The 27,547-nt window shown below is 36.5% G+C and overlaps 1 protein-coding gene across 1 annotated transcript in view; it reads left to right on the top strand.

Annotated features, from left to right (window-relative positions):
* The window catches only part of CD302 (CD302 molecule), a 126,747-nt gene that overhangs the window by 12,063 nt on the left and 87,137 nt on the right, over positions 1–27,547 (top strand). Inside the window, 12 exon segments of the mRNA XM_038584628.1 lie at positions 234–404; positions 3,410–3,432; positions 3,434–3,575; positions 11,060–11,170; positions 12,240–12,383; positions 14,992–15,183; positions 16,239–16,396; positions 18,189–18,299; positions 18,849–18,937; positions 19,086–19,255; positions 21,344–21,543; positions 23,469–23,611. Of these exon segments, the coding sequence (XP_038440556.1) occupies positions 234–404; positions 3,410–3,432; positions 3,434–3,575; positions 11,060–11,170; positions 12,240–12,383; positions 14,992–15,183; positions 16,239–16,396; positions 18,189–18,299; positions 18,849–18,937; positions 19,086–19,255; positions 21,344–21,543; positions 23,469–23,611 (1,654 nt within the window).

Raw genomic sequence — 27,547 nt, 5'->3', positions numbered from 1 at the left:
CTTGCCTATAGCTGCACAGCTGGTCAGTGGGGGAACCAGCATTCAAGTCCAGACCTAAGCAGTCTGCTCCATGCTCTAAATGTTCACACTACAGCCTACTTAGATACCATATTCTCTTAAGTGAAAACAGCAATCTTTCCCTTACAGAAAATTTAGGAATTCATTAACTGAAAGTGACTGTTTTTAACAGCCACCAGTTTTTAACTTTCCTCTACTTCCTCCCCACACCACAGAGGTATATACCAGAGATGGGAACTCCTACGGAAGACCTTGTGAATTTCCATTCTTAGTTAATGGGACCTGGCATCATGAGTGCATTCTTGACGAAACTTACGGTGGGCCATGGTGTGCAACCACCTTAAATTATGAATATGATAAAATGTGGGGCATCTGCTTAAAACCAGGTATGTATGGACTAGCAGACTTTATATATGGAAAGAAAATGGATACCATTTATGTGATGCAAAAGGGAGAAGGAAGGGTCTAAGAGAACTCAAAAATGACTGCAACAAATATTATCCCAGAGAAAGAGTATATATTTAAGGAGAGAGAAGGAGAGAGAAATAATGTGTAGCTATGAATTTGCTTTCAGAAGCAGGCCAAAGCAAGAACCAAGACAGGATGGTGCCATTGAAGACAAAGGAGTAGGAAGAGGAAGTAGAAAAGGCATGAGCCGTTAGGAAATTACGAGTAACCTTTACTAGAGCAGTTTCAAAAGACCAGTGGTCGTGGAAGCCAGGTTATAGTGGACTAGAGTATGAACAGAAGGAGAGAAAACCTCTTAGGTTTTATGGATTGGAAATGGAGCAAAGGTGGTGTTTTGGGGGGTAGATAGGTTGAAGAAAAACTGTTATGATGGTAGAGACTTAAGTATATTTGTGGCCTGAAGCAAAGAGTAAGGGACAACAGAGACCTATATCCCTGGGACAGCATTAGTGACACTGTTCGTCCTGCCATTTCGGTATATTAGGCAGAGCATTTTTTCTAATAGCTTCTTACTAGAAGGAAACTACGCAGGGCGTTCTAAAGAATTCACTGCTCTTTAGAAAGAGAGAGAGACCAAAGTAACATTTGCATCATGATCTGGTATATAACTGAGACATATCTTCTTACCAGCCATATGAGAGTTATATGAGGTCATAGTACCTGACATGTGGTAAGTGCTCCAGAAATATTTTTAAATAAGCAATTGGTTGGAAGAATGTATAATAAAGAGTAAGGGAAAAGCTCCAGACCTACATAATAGTAATACTTATAGGGCCCTGCCAAGTGGCAGGTACTAGCCTAAGCACTCAAACTATATTAATCCATTCAGTCTTCACACAACCCTGTAAGGTAGGTACCACTATTTACGCTCATTTTACAGATGAGCAAAGTGAGGCATGGGGGAAGTTACAACACTTGCCTAAGGTCACTTAGCTATACATTTTATATCTAGGATTCAAATCTAGGAAATCCAGTTTTGAAGTCCTTGCCTTAAACAACTATACTATCATACCTTTTCCAGTAGCCAAGCTGGTGATATTACTAATACTGATCCCTCTTTAAAGGAAGCTGAGTTCAAAATGAAGAGTTCTAAGCAACTAGAAGAGGTTATTTTGAGTTAGTGGTTCTACAGCAGAATCACTTGAAAAATTTATTAGAAGAAAGAATTTTGGGGCCCACCTCCAGAAATTATAATTTGGTAGATTTGGAGTTTAGTGAGTTCCCAGATGATGCTGATGATGCTGGTCTGGGGACCACACTTTAAGAATCACTGTTCTGGGTAGACGCACAGGCTTAGATCCTAGAACCTACTGAAAGATAAAAGTATTTGCTTCGGCTACAATTGATACTAGGCAGTGTTTGGTCAACTAAGTGCTGATTTCATATAAACCTCGCTATAGTCTGGATCAGAAATTTTCAATGTGAAAGGGAGTTTAGAGGTTATCTAGTGTAAACCCTCATTTTTCAGGTGAGGGGCACCAGATGCAGATTGATAACATGGCCTATCAGGGTCAGACTGCATTTGTATGGAGCCTGGAGATTCCAGGATCCCTGACCTTCATTCCCTACTGTACTTATCCCACTTTACCATGCTTCCTTGACTATCATGAGTTTCAATGTCTTTAGCTTCCTTTGGGTGGTGAGGGTGAGAATGGTAGCATTCATATACCTCTCAGACTTATTTTTAGGAAAGAAGCAGGACTATGAATTTCTCAAAGCTGAGGATTGTTAAACCATGCAGATTGTATTTTATAGCAAACATACTGCCATCCCACTGGAAGCTCCTGGATTTACAGACATAAGGCCCCAGTGGTAATAAGGAAATTTTAGGCAATATACTTACAAATCCACCCATTTTGTTTTCACCAAATATCACATTCAACTCAGTTGCTATTTAGGACATTCAAATGTGTCTGAAGAAGCAGTGTGTGCTGTTCAGAAGATCAACAAGACCAGATTTAGACTAGTGTTCTGATTATAGCTCTGTCACAAACACTGCTAGATCTTTGTTTCCATCTGTGAAATGAGAGCATTAGACAAGATGATCTCAGAGGACCCTTCCAGCTTGAAAGACCATAAGTCTAGCATGTGATAGAAGACTGGTTATGGGAAGCCCTTTGGAAAACTCCCTGAGTGGAGCCTTGGGCACCCTTGACATTGTCTATATTGCATTTCTTTTTCTAGAGAGTATTTTTAAACCACTTGTGTCAAGACCTGTATAACTCATCTAAGAAATAATTTGAAAAGTCTGTCTGAAACTATACATGCTTTTTAGATATTTGTTAAAGAAAATAAGCACATTATACAATGAACATGTATGTCTGTATACATATCCACACATATCTACATATACATCTACAATATTATATAATATTAATTTGGGTCATATATTAAATAATCTGTTAAACATTAAGAAGATGTTTAGACTGAGTTTTTAAAGTAAGGGAGTCACTTAGATTCTAAATCTTGGGGATTTAAGCAGCATGTCTGCACACACACATGTACATACACACAGTGTTTCACTGCAGGCTGTAGGCAAACCCCTCTGCAGTCTGCCACCATTTTCAAGTGATTTTGTTTTCCATCAGCCCAGGAATTTGACAATGTGAGCACATTCAAAGACTCCTACATTTAGGTAGAAGACCAGCATGGGCTAAAATATGGCATTGTAATTGACAGGGAATAAAAGGAGAGTAGAGGATAGGAAAATGGAAGCTTTAATCAGCCAAAGTCATTTGTTTCCCATGACTTCAATTTCTTTGTGTAACCAAAGAGTCAAAATATGGTCTAGCCAAACAATAAGCTTCAATTTTAGTGTATCCTTAGAGTATGGAAATTGAATTGCAGTATTGGTAAGCATTCTTAGTAATATAAAACACTATTCCCTTACTTTATGATCCCTAACATATCTTTTTATCAACAGAAAATGGCTGTGAAGATAATTGGGGAAAAGAATGAGCAGATTGGAAGTTGCTACCAATTTAATACTCAAGCCACTCTTTCTTGGAAGGAAGCTTACATTTCATGTCAGAATCAAGGAGCTGACTTACTGAGCATCAGCAATGCTGCTGAATTAACTTATCTTAAAGGTAGGTTTGCATGTGGTAGAGCAAATTGCTGGGATTGTAAAGATGGCGTCTGTCTACCTCTATTTTCATATCCAGGTGTGTTGTTTTCTGTATATATTTTTCTGTCTTCTCTTAATTGTCAACACTGAAGCCCATAGGCAGAAATGTATACATATAATCCTATTCTATCCTTTGAAAATGCATTTCATGTTGGAGACTGAAAAGAGGTTAATGTTCAGAAAATGGCGGCAGGTAGCAAATTAAACTGCTACTCTAAGCGTAAGTGACAAGATTTTTTTAAGGTGAACATTAGACTTTGAAAAGTAGAGAGGAAGGTGAAGAAGATGGCCAAGTCACACTAGATGGCATCAGTGACAGGTCCTTGTGTTGAGTAGAGGAGTGTCATCCTCAAAGGCAAGGCAATGTCTAAGAAATCTTAAAGTGGATTTAATGAATGGACACATAGAGTGAATAGGATTTTGTTTTGTTTGTGGGAATTCTTAAATTTTTAATTATGAAAACATATATATATATATACACAAAAAATAGAAAGTAACCTGAAAGAGACTTGTGTAACCACTACCCTGACTTACACACTCTATACACTAGACATTTCATTTTCATTATATTGCTTTACATGGATCGATTCCCTCCCTCCTTCCCTTTTTCCCTTATGTTAAAGAAATAAAATGTTAACAGAGTAAAAGCCCATGTCCATCTCTCAAAATAACCATTCTTTGAGTACTTTTACTATATATATATATATATATATATATATAGTATATAGTATATATATAATATATACTATATATACTTTATATTTATATATATTTATATAATAATATATACTATATATACTATATATATACTTTATATATATAGTATATACTATATACTATATATATACTTTATATATATAGTATATACTATATACTATATATATACTTTATATATATATATTTATATATAATATATACTATATAAATTTTATATATATATTTACTATATATATACCATTATGTTTTCATTATACTATTCTGTTTTTCAATGATATATTAAATATATATATATTAAATGATATAAATACTTATTTGCCCATTTATAGGTTTATCCATTGTCAACTGCTGCTGTAAAGTATTACATTGTATGAATAAACCACAATTTATCCATGCCCTATTGAGAAACAGGTTGTTTTCAGTTTTTCCTATTACAAACACCTCTGCAGGGAACATCCTCATTTGTGCCTCATGGGGCAGACATGTATGAGAATTTCTCTAGAGGTTAGGAATTGCTGAGTTATGGGGACTCTTGATTTTATCTCAGGTCATAATCTCAGGGTCATGGGATAGAGAGCCCTGCATGGAACTCCACTCTGTGGGGAGTCTGCTTCTCTCCTTCTCTCTCTGCTCCTTCCCCGCCCTTGCTTTCTCTCTCTCTAAAAAAAAAAAATAATAATAATAATTAAATCTTGGGGTGTTGGGTGGCTCAGTTGGATAAGCATCTGCATTCAGCTCAGGTCATGATCCTAGGGTCCTGGGATGGAGCCCCACATTGGGCTCCCTGTTCAGTGCAGAATCTGCTTCTTTCTCTCCCTCTCCCCCTGGCCTGTGCTCTCTTTCTCTCCCTCTCTCTCTCTCAAATAAATAAATAAAATCTTTGAAATAAAATAATCTTTTAAGAAATCAAGAAACCCAAGTTACTGAGTCTCTGATAATTTGAATGAAAAAATAAATTATATGACAGTAATGATGTTTCAGACTGAAACTGAGGACTAAATGCTTTTCATACATTATCTTATTTAATATCATATAACAATGCTATGAGGTATAGGTATTTCTATTATTATACTCACTTTGCAGATGAGGAATGTGAGGATCAGAGAGGAAGTGTAATTTGCTCAAGGTCACCTACAAGTAATTAGCAGAGCCAAAATTTGAACACAATCAATCTGACTTGAAATAAAGTGGTAGGGGATCCCTGGGTGGCTCAGCGGTTTTGACGCCTGCCTTTGGCCCAGGGCTTGATCCTGGAGTTCCGGGATCAAGTCCTGAGTCGGGCTCCTGGCATGGAGCCTGCTTCTCCCTCCTCCTGTGTCTCTGGCTCTCTCTCTCTCTTTCTCTCTCTCTCTCTCTATCCTAAATAGATAAATCTTTTTTAAAAAAAAAGAAATAAAGTTGTATCCATCATTCATCTATCTGCATTTACCTTTTACAAGACTAGTAAGTTTTTTGCAGGAAGAGTTGGGTCTCATGAGTTTTTCCCTTTTGCACAAAACTCTAAGCATTATTGCTACATATGAAACAAACACCTATTCCTAGATATAATTCAGAGAAATTCTATCACACTGTTTTATAATAAGTATAAATATTTGCTAAATTCAAACTATGAGTAAAACCCTAATATCTCCAGATAAATTACATAATTTAATCATCATCCAACCAGGGACGCCTGGGTGGCTCAGCGTTTGAACATGTCTGCCTTTGGCTCAAGGCGTGATCCTGGTCCAGGGATCAAGTCCCACATCAGGCTCCCTGTGAGGAATCTGCTTCTCCCTCTATCTGTGTCTCTGCTTCTCTATGTGTCTCTCAGGAATAAATAAATAAAATCTTTAAAAAAATCATCATCCAACCTCATAAGACAAGTATTTTTATTCCCATTTACAGATAAGGAAATTGGCATTTAGAAATAACATACCCAAGATCACATGGCTGAGAAGTACCAGAATTGGGATTCAAATATCAACATATATGACTCTATAGCTCTTACTTTTTTTTACTATACTATTTGCTTTTCTTACGTATTTTTTTCTTTTCATCATTAATAGTCTAGTAGACTTTTGTCATGCTTTTTAGCTAATGCTTTGTTCAGCCCTCCTTTCTTACTTACAGCTTTACCCTTTTCCTATGTTGTTTGGTCCTTGAATAATCAGACCCTGATGGGCTAGTGGTTCAATGGAATTCTTTTCCAGACCTCACTGAACTTTACAAAGAATATTGTTGAAAGTAAAAGTGCCAATAAATTTAAGACTCCTGGAATATTGACATTTGAAAACTAATGTTCTCAGTGAAGGACAAAGGTGTGACTATCAAATCATAACAACTAATGATGCATTGGGAAGAATGAATGTTGCATGATTCCTTTATGCATCATTTCTCTTTAATAACTCATAAAAGTGAGATAATACACTAAGTGGTCCTCCTGTGCTCCAGGCCAGATACTCCCATTTTATGTATATCAATAATTTTAGAGATACACCCTTTCTAATCTTCCAACCTCCTCTTTCACTATGAATGCTGTTTAAGTGTATTGTAATTATTTTAACCTAATTATAATTGCTAGTTTCCCAAGACCCAAGCTGTATTTTTTTTAAAAAGATTTATTTATTTATTATAGACAGACAGAGAGAGAGAGAGCCAGAGACACAGGAGGAGGGAGAAGCAGGCTCCATGCCGGGAGCCTGACGTGGGACTCGATCCTGGGACTCCAGGATCACGCCCTGGGCCAAAGGCAGGTGCCAAACTGCTGAGCCACCCAGAGATCCCCCCCCCAAGCTGTATTTTTAACATCTGAATCTCAGAGTATCCAATATTGAAAATTTATTGAAGTTTCTCTTTTTACTGAAAATTGCCATGGGTAAACATTGGGCTAGGGGAGTGAGGCCAACAAAGTGAATCAGACAGTGATTTTGTGATCTAGATGCTTCATCTACTTGGGGAAATAAGAGCTGTACATATTCAGAGCATAATGGAGAATGTATTCTCAAATGACTTCTGATCTGATAGCTAGTGGTTGGATGGGACTAGAGAATCTACTGCCAGAAAAAAGGCAGAAACAGTCCCTTGAAAATAAGTCCCATGTAATCTAAAAGAAGTTTGTTTGTTTGTTTGTTTGTTTGTTTGTTTGTTTGTTTTCTGCCTGCCCTATACTTAGTTTTGTTTTACTAATACAGGGGCTTCTGGAGTGGATGATTTGGTTTCCTTACACTCACTAGATTTTGTTTGGAAGTTAGATTTCCCATGGCTCTGGCCTTCCTAGAGAACCTCTAACCACATACTCATCCCAGAGCTACAAAACAGGACCCAGTAGTACCCAGAGCAGGAATAGCACATTTGCATTTTCCTCATTTTCCTCCACCCTGAAGTGTTATTCACTTTGAGTGGCCTCTGACAGGTTCTCCAAGGCTAGGACACTTCTAAGTCAGGGTCCTTGCTGGTGTTGCCTTTCAAATGCATTAGAAGTTCTTCTCTGGCTCATTCCAGGTGCATTACCATGATCAGGCCTGTAGTGTCCCTTGTGGAGAGAGGAATAGAAATAGAGGGTCAAGTCTGAACAGGTTTTAGGGACAGTGACAATTCTACTTCAGTGAACTCACCTATTTGATTTGATTAGGTATGAGGATTTATGCTAGCAGTCATCTGTTTCTTGATGGCAAAGATGGAGGTAAGCTAAGTCTCAAATTCGTCATCTTCTTGCTTGGATTGTATGTAGGAAAAAAGTCTAGCTTCAGATTGTCCAAGCCATAAATGAAATGTCTGCCTTTCATATTTGACAACCTGAATTTTTAGAATCCATTTCACACTCACATTCACCTGGCATAAAACACATAAAGAACATTCCTGTTTTCCAACACGGTCACAATTTTGAAATCCTATGATTCTACTGAAGAATAAGTCATCAGTATGGCTCACGAATAGGACAGTGTAATGAAGCAAATTAGGAACCTAACAGATTCCAAAGTTCATTTTGTTTCTTTATAAATGTGTCCTTACCATGTGCAGGTAAGTGATGGGATTATTCAGATGTCCTGCCGGGGATATCTGAAAAGTCTTCATGGAAGGGAAAGTATTGAGTTTGGATGGGCTAGAAGGATTGGTCTTCCATAGTACCCCAGTTAAAAATTAATAAAGGGAATTCTGAGTGTCCTGTATGATTGAGTCTGAAGTACCATATTTATGTCATAGTTTCCAGAACTTCTTTAGGAAGGCTGGGGAATCAACTGCTTTTATGAATGAGAAATTTACATTAGATTAAATCTTCAATTTGTATGCCAGTGCTTATGCTAACCAAGTGATAGAAAAAGATGAATCGGGATCCCTGGGTGGTGCAGCGGTTTGGTGCCTGCCTTTGGCCCAGGGCATGATCCTGGAGACCCGGGATCGAATCCCACATCGGGCTCCCGGTGCATGGAGCCTGATTCTCCCTCTGCCTGTGTCTCTGCCTCTCTCTCTCTCTCTGTATCTGTCATAAATAAATAAAATATTAAAAAAAAAAAGAAAAAAATGAATCCACAGTTCCCTTCAGCATTATCCCAAGCCATCTACCCAAATACCCACCTTTTACTTCCTTATAGAGTATCCTTACCATCTATTTCCTTGAGAAAAGTGAAGCAAACCCTTAGATTTCCTTCCTCATACTTAGAAATTTATCTGTATCTGTCATCCCTCCAGTTTGCTCAAGGTTAACTCCCTCTCCAAAGCTCTTTGCATCCACACGAGCTGTTTCTTCCCTCTCTTAAATTTTCATTGACTCTCCTCACTTCTGCTGACTCTTTCCCAACAGGCCATAAAGTTATTTAAACTTCTACCATTAAAATATAGATAGATAGATGTAGATATAGATGTGGATATATAGATACAGATGTAGATATAGATTCAGATGCAGATACAGTGTATCTTTGCAATTCACTCCCCTAACTTCATATCTGTTCCTCAGTGGAGTAGTAATTAGGCCTCTGCTCCTACCACCCTCTTTCACAAACCCCTGCCCATCCCTTTAATATTGATGTCTGGGTTATTGCTCTTGGCCCCTTTCATCTTTGCTGTTGCTATTTCTGCTCTATACAGGGGAGCTTTTCCACTCCCTTGGTGTCAGTTCTGTTTTAGGCATTTATGTTCTAAAGTCTGCAGTAAGGCAAAAATTGAATATAGTCAAAACTACCCTCAAAAAGCCCTTAGAAGTCTGGATATAGTTTTCTATATGCAAATTATACATATATCAGATATTTTTGTGTGATTTACATGTAAAAAATATCCAAATTTCAAGAACCATTTTTATGTATATAAGGTACACACAAATTATATAAAAGATAATTATATCAATATAAATTTAATTATTTTAAAATTTTATAAATTATATTTTATAGTTTATATAAAAGTTATCTTAAACATGAATATTTTATAAATATTATCATTATAAATATGATTATATTTTATATAGAGAGAGATTATGTATATAATTTAATAATGTATCTACATAATTCCCAGAGGAACTAAGAAGCTGTTACTAAGTGTTTAAATGCTGAGAATATTTCAACAAATATATTCCAACCTGTCAGCTCTTCCTATTGTTAGCATCATCCTTATCTTCCGTAGATCATTTCATCAGGTGTTCTATCTCTTTTATATGGCCTTCAACATCTTCAGGTTCTTTTTTCATGATGTTGATAAAGTCTTACCAGGTTTTTGAATAATTTTGTTGACTATCTTGGTACTGGTGTGAAAATCCTTACAATCTTTTCAGTTTACCAATATACGTGGACACATATAAGCATGATTGCATCCATTGCTTGTGCACATATGTATATTGACTGGCATATCTGCAACTAGCCTCACTATTTATTTTTATTTTTTTTAAAGATTTTATTTATTCATAGAGACACAGAGAGAGAGAAGCAGAGACACAGGCAGAGGGAGAAGCAGGCTCCACGCAGAGAGCCTGACGTGGGACTCGATCCAGGGTTTCCAGGATCACGCCCTGGGCTGCAGACAGCGCTAAACGCTGCGCCACCAGGGCTGCCCTAGCCTCACTATTTAAATTATCTCTGCTTCTCTATCTTTGTCTCTTTCTCGCTGATGGCTTCTGATAGTCAAGTAATGAATTTGAGTGATACATCTCCACTGTAGTCTCTGCGTGTATCTCTTGTTCTGTGGCTCCAACCTAAATATCTCCTTTGGACTCTAGGGTTGTATATTCCATTGCCTACCGAACAGTTCCAATACATATTTCTGAAGCAGTATGAGTAACACTTTACCTTTTGAGGGGTCTACATCTGGTTCTGTCCATAAATTGAAGTCCTCATGGGGACAGGGACTTTGTCTTTTGTTTTTTATATCCTTAGTACCAGTTAAATGATATGTGCTTAATGAACTTAAACTGTCAGTCTGGAATACAGTCAGTTCTTCAAAATCTAGATATACAATAGAAACTGTTTTCTTCTGTATCAGTACAAGAGGGTTAAAAATAGTGAAACAGCTATTTTGAGAAGTGAAACAGCTATTTTGAGAAGATTCTGTTCTTACCTTAGAAGAAAGGGACAGGCTAATGGAAAAGCAGAAATGAATTAACTTACTAGCCTTTAGCTGGCTTTGGTGGACAGATAGCCTCCTACGGAATTCTTGCCTTATAATCAAGACCTTGAGATTTTCGCTATCAGTAGAAACTTAAATCTGACTTAGATAATAATTTAGGCAATTTTGTCACTTGTTAAAATTATGTGATCCTTACAGAAAAAGAAGGCATTCCAAGGATTTTCTGGATTGGCCTAAATCAGCTGTACTCTACTAGAGGCTGGGAATGGTCAGACCAGAAGCCATTAAACTTTCTCAACTGGGACCCAGGTAACTTCCCTGTCTTCCATCTACTATGCACAGAGCAAAAGCTTCAAAAAAGTAAATGAACAAAAGCAACCTATTCACTGACAGCTTTATAAAATTTTCAAATCTTGACAAATGTTATTATGATTACCTCTCAGAAGAATTTTTCCCCCTAATTCCTTCTTTATTGTGATACCATTACAGCCACGTTGAACCATACCATGGATAACTGAGCATTTGTGTCTAACCTTTATGGCAACCGTACATTTTTAGGTAACAGCAGAATAAGCCCCATAACATGACATGTCTGTGACTAACTGTGTTGTCTCATCTGCAACTCAACTTCATACAGAAATATACTCTTACAATACTGCTCAAGTCCTGACAACATAATGGTTCTATTTTATGACATAAATAAATATCTTAAAGAAAACTTTATAGTTAATAAAACCAACAAAACCTTACTTAGCCAAAAGATTTTTCTCCCCAAAAGAAGTTTAGGTACCTTTTTAAAAAATAAAATCTTAGGCTTCTGACAAATATAGACTCTAAATGTTAACACTAGATTCAGTATTTTTTTAAAAAGTGTTCTGTATACATATAAGAAAAATGGGTTAAGTACAATAAAATACCAATAGGTAATGTAATGAAATTTCATTGAATTAATGAATTAATTCTCTATTCAGTTAATAAAATCTTCAAAGATAATTTAACTTTTAATTCAAGGTCTTAAAGAGCATTACAGAATCATAAATTAGTATTTATTGTATAGAGTAGCAGATTAAGAGCTACTATCTGCAGGATATGATATGGAAGTTGATTGGGGGCAGAGATTTGTTTTGGTTTTTGGTTTTGTTTTTTAAATTACCTATAGTGTATCAGAGTGTTTCACCCTGTATCCTGTATTTTAGAAGGAAGACATATTTAAGAACATGAATGTTTATTGAGGCGTCTACATCTCAATTTAGTAGAAGGTTTTAACTATTTTGAGTTCCAATATAATCAGAAAATTAGAAATACAAATTATTTTTTCTAACCACCACTTGGCCCTAACCTTCTCTTTTTAATTTTTTTTAATTTTCTACCGTTTAAGATATGCCGAGTGCACCAATGATCATAGGTGGATCAAGCTGTGCAAGAATGGATGCCATGTCTGGTTTATGGCAGAGTTTTTCCTGTGAAGTTCAATTGCCCTATGTCTGCAAGAAACCCTTAAATAACACGGTGGAGTTAACAGGTATCTTTCTCATTTCATTGTGCAAATAGGTCTTAAAATTATAGTTTTGTGAAGTCCAATAAAATCCATTTCAGACATCTATTTCCACCTTTCCTTCACCTGATACTACCAATGCCAAAATTACTTTGTTTAGACCCTGTGGTTGGGTATTATCAACTATATATGCATAAAGCTTTGGTTTGGTATATCCCCATAAGAAGGCAGAGGTATTCTAGGTAAGAAATATGTTTCTATTCACAGAGGTGACTCTTTTTTCATTAGAGCAGTGGTTCTCAGCTTGTGGTTTCTAGACCAACAGTATCAGTGTCATCTGTACCTGTTTGAAATGCAAATCCTTAGGACCCACCTCAGATTTACCGAATCAAAAACTCTGTGGGCCCCAACAATCTGTGTTTTAAGAAGCTTTCCTGGAGATGCTGATGCACATTCACATCTTATGTATAACTTGCCTCTATGAGAAATCAAAAACGGTAGACGGTGGAACTCTCCTGGGATTTCCAGCTCCTGCCCCATGATGCCCATCCCTGTTCTGTCCTTCTTTGCCAGGCTGATTTTTTAGGTTGTTGTGTTGATAAATCAGGTAGAAAAGCAGAGGTGCAGAAGGACAAAATGTGTACAAGGAGGAGGGGTTTCAAGGGATTTCAGGGGTAAGAGAAACACAGAACAGTTGAAGTTTCTGAAGTACAGAGAAACTTCAGAAGCCTTTGAAAGAATAAGAGGAGTGCCCTTACTGTCTTGCACAAGGCCCAGCACATACCTGGTATTTGATTAAATCCTTCTGAACAGGGATCCCTGGGTGGCGCAGCGGTTTGGCGCCTGCCTTTGGCCCAGGGCACAATCCTGGGGACCCGGGATTGAATCCCACGTCGGGCTCCCGGTACATGGAGCCTGCTTCTCCCTCTGCCTGTGTCTCTGCCCCTCTCTCTTTCTCTCTCTCTGTGTGACTATCATAGATAAATAAAAATTTTTTAAAAATCCTTCTGAACAAGAGAAGCTAATACTCAAACCTGGGAGGAAAAAAGGTTTTAAAATGTCTTGTTTAAAGAATGTTGGGGGAAGGAGATAAAATTTCTTGTCCATATAGGAGCATAAAGCTATTTTTTATGACTAAAAAATAAAGATTGTCAGATGTTTTATTAAAATACTAGGGGAAAATTAACATTCATCTTCCAAGTTGATTCAAACCAAATTAGTTCACACACAAAAAGCATAATAGAAAAGACAGCACAGATGAAAATAAACCAGGTGACTGATGATAGATCAAATAAATATCCTATAGTAGCAATTATTAAATAAATCATGATGTTTCCACAGGATTGAATAATATGCATTTATTAAAATAACTGTGCCAGCAGGAAAATACAAGAGCAGAACAAAATGATATGCCTACTTATCATTTTAATCTTGTAAAAATATGTTTTCATAGAGACAAAGACTAGAATAGTAAAATGTTTGTTCTAAGTTCAATTATGGGTATTTTTTCCTCTGTTCCTTTATCATAATCATAAAATATAATAATAATTATAATAATAGCATGTTCTATTTCAGAAACTTAAAATTAATTGAGTTATCTTGCAAATGTGAGAAGCTAACTGGACCTGAATTTTATCTTTAAGTAAAGGGCAAACTGTTTATATTTTTAAGTTGCTGTATTTTCATTAAATGGACATTCCAAACAGCTATGAATCCATGAGGTCTGAGTAATTGACTTAATTTCTAATTCTATTAAGAAGGTTAAAAGTATTTTATATGGTTGTATACCTCAGTCTTTTTCTCCAATATTTCTTGACCATCATTTGAGTGAGTTTTAACATGATCTAAACAGAGAATCACTAATTACATGAGGATGTGAATCTAGTAAAGGAAAGGAAAGAAGAGATCCAGAGAGGTCTTGTACCCTTTCCCTTTATCATTGTCCTCCCTTTCATGTGGAGTTTATAAATGTTTTACTCTATTCCTTAAATCTTTATCCTTTGTCCAACAGTAGGCATGAATGCACATCCCCTTACCAATCTTTTTTTTTAAGATTTTTTAAATTTATTCATGAGAGACAGAGAGAGAGAGAGAGGCAGAGACATAGGCAGAAGAAGAAGAAGCAGGCTCCCTGCGAGGAACCTGACGCGGGACCCCGGAATCATGACCTGAGCCAATAGCAGATAGTCAACCACTGAGCCACCCAGGTGCCCCTCCTCTTGCTAATCTGACATACATGACCATACATGAATCTGGACTTCATAACCTCTCAAAGTCAGAGACTAGAGGGAAACCTAACAAATCCCATACCAAGGAAGAGATATGTCAGTGACTGACTTACCCCACACCATTCTTCTATCTATTGGGACTAAGGGAATTCCCTCCTCAAATAGTTGGAGCCCAATCATGTAGCACATTTGTATCACATTGCAGTTATATCATTATCTGTATCCCATCACTCTTGTGATGCCATGTAGAATGTGAGGCACCACATTAAGTCATGTCCTTATGCCCTTTGACATCACATTCCCTAGTTTTCCAGAATCCTGATGATTTAAGAAGGAAGAATTTGGAATGTTTTTGATTCAAAATAGATGTATCTTTACTGGAATATAAATAGCTGCTTTTCTTGCAGATGTTTGGACATATTCAGATACACACTGTGATGCAGGCTGGCTGTCAAATAATGGGTTTTGCTATCTGCTGGTAAATGAAAGTGATTCCTGGGATAAGGCACAAACAAAATGCAAAGCCTTGAGCAGCGATCTCATCAGCATTCATTCTTTAGCAGATGTGGAGGTGGTTGTCACAAAACTCCATAATGGGGGTAAGTTTTTAAATTTTCCTATTTGAGAGGTTTAAAACATTCTAAGGTACCCCTATTTTTAGACTCTTAGTGGGAATGAAAGCCTACAATTTGATCCTTACAGATCAGTACTATCCAATAGAATTTTCTGTGATGATGGAGCTGTTCTATAATCTGTGCTGTCCAGTATAGCTGCCACCAGCCATTTGTGGCTTGTGAGCTTGTGGAACTGATTTTTACTTTTATTTAATTTTTGTTGTTTTACAAATAGGCATATGTAGCTAGAGCTACCAATTTGACAGTATAGCCAGTGATTGAATAATTTCCCTCCTCTCATAAGCTAAATGCTATTTAATTTGCTCCAGATGCTTAAGTGATGATAATTTCATGATTATTTCACTTTTGTAATTATTTAAAAACTAAAGACTGAAGAACAAAAATAAGCTAGACAGGCAGTATTATATCCTCCTCCTAGGATTCACTAATAGTAATAACTAATAATAAACACCTCTTCTATGTCAGCATGGTGTTAATTGTTTCCCCTGGGAAGGCAGCAGCATCATCCAAGGGTAGGGATGGACGTCAATCCCATTCTGACTCGATTTGTAGAATTTCATTATAGGTTTCCCCTGCTATCCAAAAGTAGATTGTTCTTATGAAATCTTTCATAAACCAAAATGGCATAAAACTAAGAAGTAAACACCATTTAATAAAAGCTAAATCCTCTTCAGATTTCTTTCACTTAGTGAAAACAGGTACATATGTCTTTCGTAAAAGTGAAGTGGCAGAAAGAGCAGAGGAAACCTGTCTACCCCATAAAGCAAGGTTTATCTAAACTAGATAGGGAACACTTAACCTATAGATCATAGCATGGTTGTTCCACTATGTACTCTGCCTATATACGTACTCTGAAAAGCACTCAACCTCTGGACTGCCTAAATGAGCAATGTTTTCATAGATTAATTACAAATACCACTGAGACTCCTAAAACCCCATTATCAGAATGTAAAAATCAGTAACAATGTACATAATGAGGTATGTAATTGAGTAAAAGCAATAAAATATTTTTCTTTTAGATGCCAAAGAAGAAATATGGATAGGTCTTAAGAACAAAAATGTACCAACTTTATTTCAGTGGTCTGATGGTACAGAAGTTACTCTAACATATTGGAATAAGAATGAGCCAAATGTTCCCTACAATAAGACTCCCAACTGCGTTTCCTATTTAGGAAAGGTAGGAAACCTCCTGTGGCTTATTTATATTCTTATTGTATACCAAATAATAATAGTAAGATGACTTTGGTTGAGATATTGTGTTTGGGCTGGAAAAGAAAATAAAGGTAAGAGCCCTATAGATTGTCTTTCCAGAAGCTACTGGAAAAAAAAATAGGTAAATAACACAATGACTAAATGAGCAATCCACTTCCTGTCTGAGAGTATCTGGTCTGGTCTGAAACACATAAAGGAAATCCTGTTAGAACTCAATTTTTATGCCAGATTGATTCTAATAAGCTGCTTTCTCTCTGGACCGTCAATATGATATTTAACATACAGCCACAACTTAAGGGAAAAATCCCATCTTCTTAATTCATGTTTAAATTTTTATATTACTTTGAGAAGTGAAAAACTATTTTTATTTAAAAATAAGGTCTCAAAAAAAAAAAAAAAAGGTCTAAGGGCAGCTGGCTGGCTCAGTCAGGGGAGCATGTGACTCGTGATCTCCAGTTTGTGAGTTCAAGCCCCACATTGAGGATAGAGACTACTTAGTAAATAAATTAATTAAAAATTAGGTCTAATGTTTTTTTCAGAAAACATCTTTCTTCTGTAGAATACTTATTTATTAAACATGCTTTACTTAAGAGTCCAAAATAGGCTCTATTTGAGAGAAAAGACATGTGCATCTCTATATTTTGTTTGTACTGCTTTCCTGGGGACTCCTGGAGGCTTGTTGTCACCCAAACTTCTAGAGAGAGGTAAATGGAAGTAATAAATGATATGTGTATTTAGGAGTGTTTCAAGATTAAAGAGGTATTTAGAAGGTGTCAAAGATAAATTTAGAAGGGTGTCACATTTCGTGCTCTATTTAAAAAGATATTTAAGATGTCTTTGGTAGAGTGTCAAAGATAGAGATCCCATAGGCAAGAATAAACTGATAGCATACCTAGATAGCATTCCAGTGTTCAAAACTGACCCTTATCACAATTTACCTTTTGGAAATGTAATTTGAAAGAAGCAGGGTGACGGAAGCAAAGATAGGCGAGTAGCTATTGGAAAGGGAGGAGGGGAAGGCGAGGCGGAAGTAGAGGGGAAGGAACGGGGGAGGGGGGAAGGAGGGGGGGGAGCAGGAGCGGGGAGAACGACCAGGAGGGGGAGAGTAGAGAAAGAGAGAGAGGAGAGGGTGGAAAGGAGATGGGAGAGGAGAGAGAGGGGAGGGAGAGGGAGGGAAGGGAGAGGGGAGAGGGAAGAGAAAAGAGTAGATAGGGGAGAGATATAAGTTAGTAGGTGTTTATATATATATATATATATATATATATATACTATCTATATATATATAAAGAGATATATATAAGAGACTAAGACAGCATGGTTGGTTGACATATCCAAAGTTTTTAGCCAAAGGGCAAACTTAGGCCATGTCATATGAAAGAAGACTAGAACACTGGTGACTGTGTGTAGGCTGAGTTCTTCTTTCTTCAACTTCTGTACTAAAAGTCCTTGATGGTTTTACTGTTACTCTAACAAGAAAATAGAATCATTTCCACTATGATCTGGAGGTGGTGTTGAAATAACAAACTGTGAGCCACAACCTTGCAGGCCTACTGGGTGGCATTTTCTAGGAGTATGTCCCCAGATGTAGTCTTTCATTTATAGTCATTTTCTTTTTCCTTCTTCTTCCTCCTTGCCCTGCCCCTTGCTCACAGTTTTGTGAGAAGAACCCATCTTGATTTAAAATAAGTTAGAGTTCAACTCTAAATATATGGCAAATAATTTCTCTGTGGGAAATTTTTTTTTCTATTTTTAAAAAGCTAGGTCAGTGGAAAGTCCAGTCATGTGAAGAGAAACTTAAATATGTATGCAAGAAAAAGGGAGAAAAAATGAACGATACAACATCTGATAAGATGTGTCCTCCAGATGAGGTATGTAAAATCCCTGTATAAGTTTTCCTAAGCAGCGTTACACCTTCTTGATTGAAGGTGGTAGTTGAGACTGAAACAATTCAGACCTGGAAAGTAGAAGAAATGACTATACCTTCTGTTCACTTATGTTAGAGCAAATCAGAGGGCAGTGAATCATAACATATTGGCATTCTTACAATAAGAAAAAATTTTATAGGAAAAAGTTACCTATTCATGATTTTTATTAAAAAAGTATGTGATTGTAATCCTTAATGCTGATACCTTTACTTCCTCCAATTATTTTTTTCCTGTTCAAAAATAGTTCAACCAACAATATTATAGTCTTATGAGGAGCTAGGCCTTGGAGGTAAAGAGAAATAAGACACACCTTCCATCTGACACAGGCTCACAGTCCTGTAGGAGTTATCTATGAAGTTGTATCCCACCTTCATCATCTGTATGGATTTACTGGCTATGTCCTTAATTTCTCTAAGTGTGAAATGTTACCAGTGTAACAGAATCTTTCTTGTTAGAGGAGAGACATTAATTGATGTATCTCCTCTGATTTAGGGCTGGAAAAGACATGGAGAAACCTGTTACAAGATTTACAAAGATGAGGTCCCTTTTGGAACCAACTGCAACCTGACTATAACTAGCAGGTATGACCATTAGTAAACATGTGCTGGTGAACTTTTAAATCTGGGTTAGTTTTGCTAAATAAGCTTTCTAAGAAAAAAGGTACATCTTCAATTTATATAGTATTCCATCATTGTTAAAACACCTACTAACTTAACCCTTGTTTTGCAGATTTGAGCAAGAATACCTGAATGATATGATTAAAAAGTATACTAAATCTCCAGGAAAATACTTCTGGACTGGCCTGAGAGATATGGATTCACATGGAGAGTATAGTTGGACAGGTGTTGGTGGAGTAAAGCAAGCTGTAACTTTTTCCAACTGGAATTTTCTTGAGCCAGGTGAGTGCCTTAGTCTTGAAAGTAGTGGAATATGATGATTTGTGAAATGCAGTATACCTTCCAGATGTTGTCTTCACTTAGCTTTGAAATGTGAGGAAAATTATAATCTTCAGGATGAGAGTCTATCAATGGAACCATAGATAGAAGCAGTGACTATGTCTTCCTTATTAAATCCTTAGGAATAACCCCAAAAAGGGAGCTAAAAAACTCAGTTCTCAGAAACCACCTATAATGGCACAAAGCTAGAACCATCAGTGCAAGTTTTTTTTTTAAATCTTTTCTATGTAAGTCTCAAACAGAATCTAGAAGCTTCATTTTGAAGTGCTTTACATTTTCATCTCTTTGCTTCTTCTTTCTCCAAATTTCTCCAAAATCGAATGTGTTTATTTCTATTATTCCGAATGGATGAGAATTAAGGAGGCAATATTGTAGGTATTATTCATTCTGAAAGTTAGTTCATCCTTCTTTAACCAGCTCAAAGTATTGACCATATTTAGCCATAGAATCAGAACCATTTTGAACCAGAAAGGACCTCAGATATCCCTTCTGATTTCAGAGTTGAGAAGATAGAGTCTCAGAAGGTGATTTACTTAACAAATGTTACCTGGTTATTGGATTGCTAAAATTCAGATCCCTGATTCCTAATCCAGTGCTTTATAGAGGATTTTGGTTTTCTATAAGACTGGAGCTATAAAGCATTCAATTTTTGTTTCTTTGGATTATTTATATTTTCTTGTTTTTGTACGATGTGATCACAAAGACCACTTTTTAAAACCCAGTTACTGGAACATATGAGTGTATAATGAAACACAATACTTGAAATAGAGAATGCCCACAAAATTTGAAATAGATGGTCACCACCATAAATGTAAATGGTATTGATAACAAGGTCATCTTTTTACTTATAGAAGATGGAGGATACAGGTGCTTATCTTGGTGAAATCTCACTTTAGATTATAATGTTCTAATATATAAAACATGGGATTTCTTTTATAGACATTCAGATTTCTTACAGTCAATGTCATATTCTTCATAGATAACCTTCAGTGGTTGGAGAAGAGCTCAGGAAATAGCCACAATGGCTATTCTCTCAGTCCTATAGCCAGAAAGACTACTATTAATCTCTCTTTACTATAATTACTCCCAACTTCAGCCAGCTTGGTCCATCATGGACAAGACTTGGGTAGGGGGCAGAACAGGGGAAAAATAGGACACCCATCGAGGACAACACAGCATTTTTTCTCCCAGTCCCTTGTTCTAATTGCTGTCCAGGTATGAGACATGAGACAATGTTTGTTTGGTGAAATAGAAGTCGTCATTATTTTCCAACTTATGTTCTTCTTGTCTTCTACCCACTTCAAGCAGCGTGGTATAATATAAAAAGGAGCATGGCACTTTGTCAGACAAATCTGGGTTCAAGTGTTGACTCCACTACTCATTAGCTATTGCTGTCGCAAGTCACTTACTCTTCATCTGAGAAATGGATCTGATAATACAAACAATCTCTTAATGTTGTGAATAAATAAATTCTGGCTGCCATAAAATAGACGGAAAACAAATGTATGTTACCATATATCTCCTTCAATATTGTACCCCCTATTCCTTTGGATCTGAATCTGAAAGAGTCTTGTTTCGAGGGTTACTAAATTGCTGAAAAACTTTTCAAATTCATTAAGCTAGTATGAATCCCTTAGGGTATGCTGAGCAGCTTAGTGATTTAGGGTGCACCTCCATATGCAGACCACCTAGATTCTAGTTCTGGATCAACCACTTACTAACATGTGACCTTGAACAAGTCACTAATCCTCACTGTACCTTGATATGGCAATAGAATCCACTCCAGAGGTTTGTTGTAAGGACTGATTCATTTAATCCTGTTAGAATAGTACCAGGGGAGTAATAAACACTGATCTTTATTACCATCATTGTCATTATCATCATCATTATTATAACACATTCCTTTCTACCATTATCTTTTATATCCTTTCTCCAGACCTTGGCCCAAATAAAGGATAAGGACACTAGAAAAATGTTTGGACTTTAATGTTCAAATGTAATGTTTAATTAAACTTTCTGATTCAACCCCAGCTTCCCGAGGTGGATGTGTGGCTATGGCTACTGGAAATTCTCTTGGAAAGTGGGAGGTGAAAGACTGCAGGAAGTTCAGAGCACTTTCAATTTGCAAGAAAATAAGTGGGCCCGTTGAGCCTGAAGAAGTAGTCCCCAAGCCTGAAGACCCTTGTCCTGAAGGCTGGTATAGTTTCCCCTCAGGTCTTTCTTGTTATAAGGTAAAGTAACATTCTCATTCAATTCCTTAATGAGGTTATCTTTCTACTATCCTAGTCCACATACTTGTAGTAGAAATTATGCTCCTCCTCAGGCACATATGTAACCTACCAAGGTGTTTGGGAGCATCACTCATGCCTTTGTCATGAGAGAGCTTATCCCCATCTGAATTCATGTCCTACCCAAAAAAGCAGGCCTACAGCCAGAACTGGCTCTTTCCTAGTGTTCTTTTGCCCTGAGACATTAAGTAAGCTACATGCCATGCTGACACTTTGCTTATGATTCTCATATCCTTCTAATCCTTGTCCAATGGAGAATTCTATCACTTCTTATAATTTAAAAAAATCATTTTAGGGCCTGTATCAGTCAGCTGTTCCCAAAAAGAAACCATTACGTAGTATCGTAAAATTCAGTGACTATAACAACAAACATTTAGTCTCATGTCCACAGATCTCTGGGTCAAATAGGGATTGTTTTAGTTCAGGCTTGAATGGTGAGCTCTGCTTTCAACAGTGGGTCAGCTGTGCTGGGCTCCAGGCTATGAGTTGGGATGTGCTACCTTGATCTGGGTCTCAGGCTGAAGGGGCAATAGTTTTTAGGGGCTTGTTCTTACAGTCAATTGTTAAAGCCTAAGAGGCAAGCCTAACCATTTAAGCACATTTCAGGTCTCTATTCACTTTACCTCCACAACATGCCATTGATTGCAGCAAGTCACATGGCCTGAGCCCAAATATAGGTATAGGGAAGTACACTTTACCCACCAGGAGGTCATGGCAAAAACGTAAAATTGTATCACAGGGAACTGAAGATTAATTCAATCTCCTTCTGTTCCTTTTTTGAAAAAAAATTAGTCATCACAAACCAAAGATGGCAAGTTTTGCTTTGTACCTTCTATTCATGTTAGCAGGGCAATCTGCCATTTCATTCATCCTCATCAGAAAACAGGCCTGTACTTGTATAGGTTTCATTGTGCTATGTTCATAATTATGTTTTTAGCATATTTCTCTGCAGAAGTCTACTCCCAAAGTATTCATATGTATCCTTTATAGCCTTACCTACTGGTCCTAGGAATGCAGGAGAATGTGGTGTCTTGTTGGAGCAGTTTCCCATCCTGACTAAGGAAGGTCATCCATCTGACAGCAGTAGCTGGCCTTTAGTTGACACTTCCAGCAGGTCTTGGTTGTATCCCAGTATATGTTTTTTTTAAATTTATATATATATATTTTAATTGAAGTTTGATTTGCCATATGCATATAGTATGACACCCCGTGCTCATCCTGTCAAGTGCCCCCGCTCAGTGCCCATCACCCAGTCACCCCATCCCCCCACCTGCCTCCCCTTCCAGTATCCGTTGTTCATTTCCCAGAGTGAGGAGTCTCTTGGTTTGTCACCCTCTAATTTTTCCCACTATTTTCTCTCCTTTCCCCTATAATCCCTTTCACTATTTCTTATATTCCCTGTATGTGTGAAACCATATAATGATTGTCCTTCTCTGACTGACAGGTAAAAATAAGAACATTTTCCTGTTATTTTCACACCTATAAGAATCCATTTCAGAAGCCTACACATTTGAATCAAAGAAACAAAATAAATGAACAAGGGGAAAAAAAAGAGACAACCCAAAACCAGACTTTTAACTATAGAGAACAAACTGATGGTTACCAGAGGGGAGGTGGTAGGGGCACAGTGGGTGAAATAGGTGATGGAGATTAAGGAGTGCATTTGCGATAAGCACTGAGTGATGTACTGAACTGCTTACTCACTGTATTGTTCACCTGAAACTAGTAGAACACTGTGTGTTAATTCTATTTGAATTAAAATTCAAAAACTTAATTAAAAACCTACACTTTTTATACGTAATAGACTTGGAAATTATGACTATTTTATGATCATGCCAGAAAAGAGATTAACATTGTGTTTTGTTAAGCTGTTTAATATAGAAAGAATCGTAAGAAAAAGGAACTGGGAGGAAGCTGAGAGGTTCTGCCGAGCTCTTGGAGGACACCTTCCCAGCTTCACTCAGATGGAGGAAATAAAGGGATTTCTTCACTTCCTCATGGACCAGTTCAGGTAATACTTTGAGGATGAGATCTTCTGTGCTGAATCTGATGCTCTCCAGGTACTCAGAATTGACATGTTTATTTTCTAAAGGGTCATTCAGTGCTTGGCAGTCTGTCAATATCAAATATTTTTATGCGCAAGACACTATGAATAATTTGAAGATGAGGGAGATAGAATCACCCTCCTTTATGTAGCATAATAAACTCCAACAATGGGGATAAGAAAAAGTATGGTAAAAATCTAGAACAAAGGTAAGGAGGGACCATGGGAATTCTAAAGACAGATGAATACTTTGGAAGGTATAACTGGGAAAAATGTTATGAAGAAGGATGGTTCTTAGAAGGTAAGGTAGTATTTTGAAAGGTAAGACTAGGAGAAGGAGCCAGAGAAAACAGAAAATTAGCAAAGGTACTGAGACCAGAGTGTACAGATACAGTCAAGGAGAAATGAATCATTCCACTTACCTAGAAAATGAGATTTAGATATGAAATTGGAGCATCCTTATTTGCCAGGGAAGGAGTTTGATCTTAAGTCAATAAGCAAAATTAAAAAACAAAACAAACAAAAAAATACCCAACAACAAGTGTGTGTGTGTGTGTATATATATATGGGGGGAGAGAGATGGTAGGTAGATGCAGGGCAAGTAATTAGAAAGTTATTACAGCCCTCTTGTGGAAAACTACTTTGAGAATGGGCAGGAAGAATGTGAAAATAGGAAAGTAATCAGAGACGCTACAAAGAATCAATTAGCCATTGTGATTTTGATGTTACGGTGGAAGGATTCTTGGATGATTTTCCTGATGTCCAATGTGGAGAAATGTGGACCAGGTGATGCTATCATAGGAGAAAAATTTCTCTGAAGCTTTGAGAGCAATCATGAGGGCCTTCAAGTCCACAAATTTCTTTTTTTCTTCCCCAATTTTTATGAATTGAAAAGAAGACCACCAAAATATGCAAATCAAGGATTCAGGGTATACCAGACAAAATCATGGAAAAGAAATTACCATTTAGACATATCCTGGTGAATACTTTCCTTATCATTTTGACTCAAAAGCCTCAAAGAAAAACAGCAAAACAAACAAAAAAACAGGTACCAAAACACAAAACTCAACTGCTCTTCTTCTCTAGGACATTAAATATAAAAAGATGTTTAAAAACTGACATCTAAAGAGTTTTGAGGTGGAAAATGTTAACAATATATTAATTTTTTAAAACATTTTATTTATTTATTCATGAGCGACACAGAGAGAGAGACAGAGAGGCAGAGACACAGGCAGAGGGAGAAGCAGGCTCCATGCAGGGAGCCTGACGTGGGACTTGATCCTGGGTCTCCAGGATCAGCCCAGAGCTGAAGTGGCGCCAAACCTCTGAGCCTCCCGGGGCTGCCCACAATATATTAATTTTAGTTCTCAATTACATTGCTTTTCATTTGTGAAAATTATAATTGATGTAATCTTAGAACTCACTTGAAAAAAATTCAAAGACACGTTCCAGTTGAGAGATGAATTAAAAATCAAGAACACCTGAATAGGTAGTTTATTTTAAAAGAATTGGAAATAAGAATATATAATATAAAAACATCCCCAGTCTAAATAATGCAATATGTATATGTAACGATAAAAATAGAAAGAAGTTATCCTAAATCCTGAAAAAAGAAACATGAGAATATTTTAATAAGACCAGGTGTTAAACTCTGTTTATAAATTAAAACTGGGATATAAAGAGATGAAATGGTTTTCAGAAATGAAAGTAAAATAAATTCCTCATTTGCCTAGAAGTCATATTTAGAAACACAGATTATGTACATTTTAAAACAGTATGTTCATCTACTGAATATGTAATGGGGGAAGGAAAGGTTTATATAGTAAATTATGAAGAAATAAAATAAAAAACATGGAATCCAGTGTAAAGCAAGATGGCAGAAGACCAAATTTATCTATTTCCAGTTATGTTTAATTCGAAGTCTGCAAATTTCTTCAATAATGAAATTCAGCTATATGCTATTGAAAGACAAATCTTGCCAATTAGTGCCTGTCCAGCTCAAAGAGTATGACGTTCTTTTCCTAGAAGAAAGAAGCTATAAAGTGTTTCACAAGTTGAGAAATTTTGATAAGAACCCATATTTTTAATGCTTCTTTAAAAATTGAAACAAGAGGGCAGCCCGGGTGGCTCAGCGGTTTAGCACCGCCTTCAGCCCAGGGTGTGATCCTGGAGACCCCGGATCGAGTCCCACATCCGGCTCCTTGCATGGAGCCTGCTTCTCCCTCTGCCTGTGTCTCTGCCTCTCTCTCTGTGTCTCTCAGGAATAAAAAAAAAAAAAAAAAGAATTGAAACAACAGGACACATTTTTCATATTGTAGCAGTCCTGAGGAGACAGTGGCCCACCAAGATAGGGCATCATTCTCTAATTTGTGGTGGTCTCTAATTTATTACTCCTTTATCCACTTTACCTTTGTTTTTGTCCCATACTAACCTAAATAGTAATTGAGTTAATAATCACAAGCAATACAGTAACTAAAATGAGAATATTAAAAGAATGAGCTAAATTATATTGTGTAAATGTGAACAAAAAGCTAGAATCACAATATTGATATTAGATAAAATACAATTGAAGTAAAAATTCACCAAATGGGGAAATGAGATCTGTTTCATATTGAGTAAAGGTACAATCTACAATGAATTTATAATAGTCAAGAGCCATTACATATTTTAAAATAATAGCATCAAAATATATGAAGCAAAAATATTAATTATATTAGTGAAATATTTCAATAAGTAACAATAGTGGGAACCTTTAACACTTGTCTTATCAGCAAGTAAAACAGACAAAAGAAAATAATGTAGAATATACGAATAGTATAATTAAGATGGTTTAACAATATTCTCCTTGTTCATACATTACAAAGTCTATATTTATTTTCTCTTCAAGCTCTTTGCCTGTGTCACTTACAGTAATTGATCTATTAGGCTAAAAATAAAATCTAAAATTCCAAAGTGGTGTTATTATACAGGTATATAAAAAGTGAAGTTAAACTTATAAATTCAATGTTTTTGAGTAACTGTTTTGGCAAATAAAACTGTAGAGATGGTAATAACAATACTCACTCTGAAATTCATGGGATCTAGCCAAAGCTATAGTTGGAGGTACATTAATAGCTTTAATAGCTTTAATTATTAAACAAAAATAATGACACAAATACAAGGAAACCATAAGAAAGAACCTAATAAAGATTTTTATATAAAGATACTTAAAATGAAGCCTTAGTGGGGCACCTGGGTGGCTCATTCGGTTAAGCATCTGCCTTTGGCTCAAGACATGATTCTAGAGTCCTGGAATCAAGTCCCACATCAGACTCCCTGCTCATCAGGGACTCTGCTTCTCCATCTTCCTCTGCCTCTCCCCGCAGCATGTGTTCTCTCTTGCTCACTCTCTCTATCAAACAAATAAATAAAATCTTTAAAAAATGAAGCCTTAGGAATTATAAAACCTATTTCATGAAGAAATTTTTTAATTGGTAAGAATACTATGCATAATTTCATGCTGTTACAAATGAAGTTGTTAAAATTAATACTTTTTAGGGAAATGTAAATTGGTATACAATTGATTTGATAAGTGGAAACCCAGTAATTTAATAGCCATGAAAGAAATGGAAAAAATTGACAAGGAATTTCTTCCAAAAAAGAGATAGGAAATATAACATGGTTATATATGTGACTTTCTTCACATTTTAAAGAAGAAATCATTACCTTGTATTTCAGTGATACAAGCAAGAGCTTGCATTCCATTACATAGAAACTGATATAGACATCTGGTTTATTTCACAAACTAGTCTAATCCTGATATCAAAGCCTATCAACAAAAGCACAAAGAATTACAGACCAACCTCTTGACTAGACCTGAAAAAGAAAATACTAATAAGTGATAGAATAACAAACACTGATACA

Source organism: Canis lupus, chromosome 36 (assembly GCF_011100685.1).
Source record: "Canis lupus familiaris isolate Mischka breed German Shepherd chromosome 36, alternate assembly UU_Cfam_GSD_1.0, whole genome shotgun sequence".
In the NCBI taxonomy this organism is placed as follows: Eukaryota; Metazoa; Chordata; class Mammalia; order Carnivora; family Canidae; genus Canis; species Canis lupus.
The sequence above is the reverse complement of the archived record's forward strand: the minus strand, read 5'-3'. Positions and strand labels throughout refer to the sequence as shown.